Consider the following 8,057-nt stretch of genomic DNA (forward strand, 5'->3'; position numbering starts at 1 on the left):
AGCCTGGAGCCCGGTTTTGTTTTTTTGGGAGGGTTTTTTTTTTTTTTTTTACACCCACCCCCCCCCCCTTCTCTCCCTCCCCCGCCAACCTCTCCCTTTTCTCCCCTTTTCTCTTCCCGCGGACAATGCGGAATTTTAAGAAGGATTTGAATGTTATTTCGGGAAAGCAACATCTACGAGCGCCCGTAAACGCGTGGGAAAAACAACAAGTGGTTGGGAAGACGGGGAGAGGGGAGAGGAATGAGCGTTCCTGCGTGGCCGGGGGGTGTCGGTGGGCACCGGAGGGTCTCGGCGGTGGGGCGGGAGGCTCGGAGAGCCCGGGAGGTGCTTAAAATAAACATGTTTGCCGTGGTTAAAATAAAGCTCTTCGGGTTTTTCGCCCCGCGGATAACCCGGGATCCTGTCCCGGGAAGGGCAGGGATGTGCTGGCCCTGCGAGCCCCAAATCCCCCCCCCCCGAATAACACTGCCCGGTTGGGATGATTCCTCCAGGGAATGATTTGGGAATGAGGGTCCCGGCTCTCCATCCCCGGGAGGGTCCCCACTTCCCACCTCCGGGCTTTGCAGGGGGGCACGGGCTTCCCCTGCCTGGGAATGCTGGGATCCTGGCAGGGATGGGGGAGGCCTGGAAGGGATGGGGGGGTTCTGGAAGGGATAGGGGTGTTCTGGAAGGGATGGGGGGATTCTGGAAGGGATGGAGGGGTCCCAGCCAGGGATGGGTCGGTCTCGGTGGAGATTCAGGAGTCCCGGTGGAGGTGTCAGGAGTCCTGTAAGGGATGGGAGTGATCCCGGCAATGATGTCGGGAGATTCCAGCCGGGAACGGAGAGGTCCCGGTCTCGGGAGTCCTAGAAGGGTTGAAGGGATCCCGGCGGAGATGTCGGGGGTCCTGGAAGGGATGGAGGGATCCCGGCGGAGATGCCGGGGGTGCCGGCGGGGATGGGAGAGGTCCCGGCCGGGGAAGGCAGAGATCCCAGCCCGGGATGTTGGAGGTCCCGGCCGGGGACTGCGGAAGATCCCAGCCCGGGATTTGGGAGATCCCAGGCGGGCAGGGCGGGGGTCCCGTCGGGGCGGCGGCGGCCGGCGAGTCCCGGCGGAACAGAGATGCAGCGGGGGAAAAAAACCGCCAATAACACTTTAATGGAGTTTGCGGCGATGTGGCCGGTCGCTACCAGAATACACATTTATAAGCCATAAATAAAGCATACAGAAACGATAAATTAATCAGATCCAAGTAGTTTACTCTCCCGGTAACATCAAGCGTTTGTTTCAATTACAACGATCTATCCTGCCTTTTTTTTTTATTATTTTATTATTATTATTATTATTATTATTATCATTATTATTTATTTTTTCGTATTGTTTTTTCTCTTCCCCCCTCCCCCCCCTTTTTTTCCCCCCTTTTTACAACGTTACAAGACTTTTGGTCCTCGGATTCCAAACTAGCGCGGGTTTCACAATGAAGGAGGGTTCCGTTTTCCTCGTGGGGGTTTTCGCTTTGCCCCCCACCACTTCCATACACAAAAAAATAGATATATTTATACCTCCTTGCGACGACGACAACGAAAAAAAAATAAAAATAAGCCCGAGAGAACCCCCTTCTCCCCATCCCCGAGCCCCCCGACCCGCCCTCCCCACCGAAACGAACCACCCCACAAGGCAAACCGAGGGAATCGCAGCACACCCCCCCACCCCGGGTGGCTTTGGGCCGGGGAAGGGGTGGGGGGGGGAGGGTGACCGACACGCCTGCCCTTGGCACGGGCCCGCGAGACACACGGCTGCCGCTTCCCGAAGGGATGCAAACATCTGGAGCCAACAGAAGAAAAAAAATCGATAGATATATGTATGTATATGTACCGTGCTGGCCAGCGCTCAGAGTCCGCCGCGCTGCGGGGGGGCCGGGGGGGGGGCGCGGGGGGGGAGCTCCCCCCCTCTCTCCGGGGGCGGCTTTCGCCGCTCCCCAGCCTAGGAGGAGTTCATGATGGGCCGGGAATACACACCTTGGTAGTAAGAAGTCTCTCCGGCTAAAGGGGAGGACTCCAAGCCGGGTTTGTTCGTTACGGGCGCCATGGCCAGGCTGCCGGGCATGGGCGAGGCGTAGCCCGAGTAGTGCATCACCTGCTCGTAGGCCTTCAGGTCCATTTTGTGGTGGTGGTGGTGGTGGTGGTGCGGGTGGTGGTGCTGCTGCTCCGAGGAGGACATCAGGTTGTTGATGGAGAAGGGGTGGTTGAAGGCGTAGTGGTGCTCGGGCTTGAGGTGGGCGTCGTGGGGCAGCCCGGCGTGCGGTGGGGCCAGCAGGTGCTGGCCCGGCGAGGCCGACGGCTCCCCGGGGCTCAGCCCCGCCGGGCCCTTCAGGTCGGCCAGGGCGCGCTTGTGGTCCTGGCACGGCGAGGCGCTGGCCGGCGACTCGGCGCCGCCGGAGCCCTCGGAGCCCCCCCGAGGAGCTGCCCTCGCCCAGGGGCTGGCTGGGGGCCTGCCCGGGCCCCTTCTTGCCCCCGCCGCCCGCGCCGCCGCCCGCGCCGCCCCCGTCCTTGGCCGCCAGCTGCTTCTCGCACTTGAAGCGCTTCTGGCGCCGCAGGTAGCAGCCGTTCTCGAACATGTTGCCCGAGTCGGGGTGCAGCGTCCAGAAGGAGCCCTTGCCCGGCTTGTCCGGGGAGCGCGGCACCTTGAGGAAGCAGTCGTTGAAGGACAGCGAGTGGCGGATGCTGTTCTGCCAGCGCTGCTGGTTCTGGCGGTAGAAGGGGAAGAGGTCCATGATCCACTGGTAGATCTCGCTCAGCGTCAGCATCTTGTTGGGCGACTGCTGGATGGCCATGGTGATGAGGGAGATGTAGGAGTAGGGCGGCTTGGCGTGGGTGTAGCTCCGCCGGTACGTCTTGGGGTCCCGCGAGCGGTTCAGGTTGGACTGCCCGTAGATGGGGCTCATGGAGTTCATGTTGGTGTAGGGGGCCAGGGCGTTCATGGAGCCCGCTTGGCCCCCCATGGGGCTCATGCTGGGGCTCAGGTGGGCGCCCATCCCCGCCACGCCGGCCGAGCCCATGCCGGGCATGGCCCCCGCGCCCGGGGACATGCCGGCGAGCGAGGGGCTCATGCCCGTGTTGGCGTAGGACATGTTCATGGAGGTGGCGGCCGTCATGTTGGCCGTGGTGCTCATGGCCGACATGGTCATGTACGTGTTCATGCTGTTCATGCCCAGCCCCGCGTTCATGTTGCTCACCGAGGAGTAGCTCTGCGGGGGCAAGCGACACACAGGGGGGGACGTGGCAGAGGGGGGCAGCCGGGTCACCCCGCGGGGGCCGAGGGGAGCGGGGACTGCGGGGGACACCCCCCAGCCCAGCCCAGCCCTGCCCGGGTCGTGGCCGGCGAGAGGCCCCGCAGCCCCGGAGCTCCGCGGGGCGGGGAGGTGGGGGGGGAAAGGGTTAAATCCCGGCGCGGGAGGGGTTGTTTTTCTCCTTAATGAAAAACAAATATATTTTTATATATATTAAACCGGAGACGGGCTGGCAGCAGGATCGGCGGAGCCGTCCCGGGAAGGAGAGTTGGAGGAAGGGGAAGGGACAGCGCTGCCCGGAGAGAAAAAAATACCTGGGAGTGAGGACGGGGGAGCGGGGGGGGGCAAGGAAAAAATAGGGAGCAGCCGCCCGCAGCCCTCCGGGACCCCGCGACCCCCACCCGCACCCCGGGACCCCCACCCGCACCTCGGGACCTCCACCCACACCTCGGGACCCCCGCCCGCAGCCCTGAACCGCAGTTTGGTGACAACGTTAACTGTGCCCCGGGGCTGGGGCGGCGAGGGGACCCCGGTCGGGGCCGGGTGGCACCGGGGGGGGGACGGCGGAGCCCCGGCTCCTTCCTTACCTCGGGCTCCCCGTAGTAGTTGCTCCAGTCCGTGTGCTCATGGCCTTCCATTTTCACCGCTCCCAGCATACTGGAAGTGGAGTGCATGGCAGTTTAAAATTTAACAGCCACAACAAACGACGACAGAGAGCGACCCAAAAAAAAAAAAAAAAAACAGCGGAAAAAAAAAAAAAAAAAAAAGGGGAAAAAAAAAAGTCCCCAGCCCTCCCTCCCCTCCGCCGGAGCCTCTGGAGGAGGAGGAAGAGGAGGGAGGGAGGAAGGGGGGGATGGAGCGGCGCTGGGGCTGGGGTGGGATTTTTTCGCCGCTGCTCCTTAGGTGGGTTTTCGCAGCGCTTCGCGGCGAAGAGTCGCCCGGAGGCGATGGAGGAGCCGGAGGAGGAGGAGGAGGGAGGAGGGAGGAAGAAGAGGAGGAGGAGGAAGAGGAGGACAAGTGCTGCAGTGACGTGGGTGCCCGAGTGATATAGCACGGAGCGGCCGGGCGAGCCTCCAATCCCCAGGTCCTCGGCTGCCCATTTGAATAATCAGCTCACACCTAGGCGGGAGCGGCTCCTCCGCGGCCCCCCGCGCACCTCTCCGCGCCCGGCGCGGGGGGCCGGCAGCACCCCGGGGGCTCCCCGACCACCCCGGTACCCCGCTCTGCCCCCCGCCTCTGCAGGGCGATCCTCTGGGAGACGATTCCCATCGCAACCCCCTCTCTCCGGGAAGCCCCGACGGGAGCTGCCTCCCCCCCCCGTTCCCCGGCACCCCCGATGGGAGCAGACCCCCTGCAGCCCCCCGAAAACATCTGTGTGTCCCCCCCCCGCAGCACCCCGGCCCCAGCCCGGCCCCGCGCACCTTTTCTCCCCGTCGCTGTTCGGCGGTCCCGGGGGTCCGCCCGAGCCCCGCTTCTGTCCCCCCCGGCAGCTCCGCACCCGCCGCCGCGGCTTTTCCCCGGGCGCCGGCTCCTCCCTGGGCTCCGGCTCCGGTTCCTGCAACAAAATCGCGACTAAACCAAGCAGGGACGGCAGGGAAAGGGCGGGGAAGCGCCGTCGGGGCGGCGGGGGCCGTGCCGGTGCGGGGTCCCGGTGCGGGGTCCCGGTGCGGGGTCCCGGTGCGCGCCGTCGGGGTAGCGCCGCCGCTCCCGCTGCCGAAGCGCCTCGGAGTGGGGGGGGGGAAAGGAGGAAAGGAGGAAGAGAGAAAGGAAGGGGGGAAGGACAGGCGGATGACAAAAATCACCCCCCACACACTCGGCTCCAAAACCCTCCGGCCGCGCCGCCCGCCCCATCGGCGCTGCGGGCACGGCGGAGGCTCCCGGCGGAGGGGAGGGGGGGCAAAGAGGGTGGCGGGAGGGACCGGGGGGCTTCCCTTCACTTCCATTCCCCTCTGGACTGGGCCCGTGCGTCCCCCGGCAACATCCCTGCCCGGCCCCCGGAGTTGGAGTTCGGCCCCCGCCGCCTCCGCCGCTCTCGGGAGCTGTTCCATGAATTCCCACCTATATCTACCCACCGTCAAAAAAAACCCGCAAACCTTATTTATTTACCGATTTGTTCATTTATTTATTTATTTATTTATTTATTTACTATCGCTCCCGAGAGGGCTCACCCCCCCTCGCCGACTCCCTCTCGCCGATAGTTTTTAACCATCCCCCAGAGAGCAGGATTTTACACCCACCATCACCACCCCTCCACACCCCCCCGCCCTGCGAACACCCCAAAATCTCCCTCGGGACTCTTTTTCCCTGAGCTCCAACACCCCTCGGGAGTCGTCGCCAACCCCGCTCGCCTCCTCCAGAAGGGCACCCTCCTGTCGTGAGGGGATCTGGGGGATTTGGGAGCCGGTTTGGGACGGGATGTGGGGGTGACACCCCCAAAAAGAGGGAGGGGCCGCCCCTGTCCCGCCCCCAACAGCGGTGACGGGGCGCCCCCTGTCGCCCGTTGTGGGTCCGTGGGAGGGGGGTGGGTGGCACCCCCAGGGGCCGGGAGGACCCCGGGGACCCCCCCCAGAGTGGGTGTCGGTCTCTCCGAGGGGCTCCCCGGGGGTCACTCCGCCTGCACCCCGTGGTTTCCATTCGCTCCAAATCCCTCACCCCACCTGGAAGGGGGTCCCGGGCTCGGAGCACTCTGACACCCCAATGTCTGACCTCACACACCCCCAGGGAGCTTCCTGCTCCTTGGAAGCATCACGGAGCTCAGTCCAAAGGCCCGGAAGGGAGAATTCTGGGAGAATTCGGGAAAATTCGAGGGGCTGGGCACCATGAGGATCATCAGCTCCAGGATCCTGTCCCCGCTCCCTGCTGGATCCAGACATTTTGGGGTGAGGGCTGGCTGGCTTTGGCAGCACCTCTTCCCTCTGAACACGAGGTGCAGGAGGCGAGTGTGTGTTCTGGCATGGCCGGATTTGGTGGGGAAGCTCCAGGAGGAGGAGGAGACAGGCCAGGAGGAGAATTTCCCCGTGCAATAAACTCTCCCACCTTCAGGCCTTGGCCCTGCAGATGCTGGGACAGATATTTGTGTCTGGCACCTCCACATAAGGGGTGGCAGGAGGCTGGTGCCCTCCCCGAGCCTGGCAGCTCCCAGGTTTCCTGGTTTCCCAGTTTTTGCTTTTTACCAAGTGCTGTTTCCCCCTCTCTTCAGGTCGCAGAACTTGGAGTTTTGTCACCCCCAGAGCTGAGGTTTTTCTACCTCGTGTGGATTGGGAGCTGCAAAGGAGAGTTGCTTCCGCAGAGCCCTGTTTCCTTGGATTTTATCCCAAAACGTTTGCTTGAGGCCACTCCTCAGCTGCAGAGAACATTCCTACAGTTGGTGGTGCAGCCCCAACACTTAAATCCCATTTTGGATTGTCTGTCCCACAGCCCAAGTGTCCCACTCTGCCCAGGCCATGAAGGACCATCTGTGGAGTGAGAACTTCTGATCCAACACATCCCTTGTGCCGCAGGGAACGGGGGTGTCCATCCCATTTCACTGGGACATGGAACTGAGGGTGAACTACAGCCACCACCACCTCCTCCTCTTCCTCCCCACACAAAGGCTTTGTCTCTGGAACACGAGGGCACAGAGCAACACCAACATTTGTATTCAGCAGTGTGAGCCTGGAAAAGGCACTGGATGGACTGGAAGTGGCTGGATATGGGATAGACCCCAGAGGCTCTGCTCTCACAAAAAACCCCCTCCCGCTCCCTTCTTTCCCTAGAGCAGCCTCCCACATGGATAAAATCAGTATCTCCTAAGAGAGCGGAAAAAGAAGCAGCAAAATATCCATCCTTGCCTTAAAAGGAACATTTTTAAGAAAACCGGGGAACCTTAAAAATTAAAATTGAAAAATTTTCAGTGGTGCTTTATTTAAACACACGCCCCCGGTCAGGTTACGGCGAAGGCACGATTTCCTCTCTTTAATATTTAACTAATATTTATTTTAAATTTAATTTTTAAATTAAATGCTCCTATTTGCACTTGGGAACCACGACTGGAGGAGGCATCTCCCCCTTCCCGAGGGATGGCGGGCACGGAGCGTGGCCCGGGGAGCCGGGATGTGTTTTGCCCACCGCCGGTGCCTCCCCTCGTCCTCCACAACAAGCAGGGTAATAGCTCACTTCTCCTGATAATTATCGCAATTAATCCAGCATAATGAACTCTCCCGATTGCGCTGCTCCTTCAAAGCGCAGGCAGAGTGTTGGTGTTTTTTTCCCTTTGATTGAGGAAATTGGGGGACCGGCTGCGGCAGAGGCGCCCTCGGGAAAGCGACACTCCAGCAAGGAGCAAAAGCATTGTGAGAGACAAAAGGCAACTTGAGCGGTGCCACCGGGATTTATTGAGGCCTTTCCCTGATAAGACACGGAAACTACGGATGAATCAGTGCCCAGAGGTACTTGAGGAACGGCTGGGAGGCGGGACTGAGAGGGGGGAGAGCAAAGGGAGAAGGTGGAGCTGGGCAGGGAAGGTGCCATTGCCCCCGTGCCATGTGCTGCCTCTTGCTGGGTTTATTCCCAGTTTTTTCCTTCAGGGCTCCTGGAAGAAGCATTTTGTAAGGTCAAGGGCTCTGCTGGGCTGGGAGCATCCCCAGGAGCTTCCTCTGCAGCAAGACCAAACCGCTGGAGGAGGAGGAGGAGGAGGATGACGATGGGAATTAGGCTGGAGAGAGGCTGAGCATCCCCACCAAAGCCCTGCAGGTAATCCCAGGGCAGCGCTGCCGAGCACATCCCAAGGTCACGTTCAGCACCAGCTTGG

General features: G+C 61.7%; 1 protein-coding gene across 1 annotated transcript; it reads right to left on the reverse strand.

Moving 5' to 3' along the window:
- Nucleotides 1-1,846: 1,846 nt before the first annotated feature.
- FOXA2 (forkhead box A2) lies at nt 1,847-3,964 on the reverse strand. Its single transcript, XM_027653884.1, is given in 3 exon segments — nt 1,847-2,430; nt 2,432-3,226; nt 3,856-3,964. Coding segments are annotated over 3 exon segments (1,350 nt in total). The 5' UTR covers nt 3,943-3,964; the 3' UTR covers nt 1,847-1,962.
- Between the last annotated feature and the right edge of the window lie 4,093 nt (nt 3,965-8,057).

The sequence above is a fragment of the Corapipo altera genome, unplaced genomic scaffold (genome assembly GCF_003945725.1).
Source record: "Corapipo altera isolate COAL_440 unplaced genomic scaffold, ASM394572v1 70, whole genome shotgun sequence".
NCBI classification, from domain to species: Eukaryota; Metazoa; Chordata; class Aves; order Passeriformes; family Pipridae; genus Corapipo; species Corapipo altera.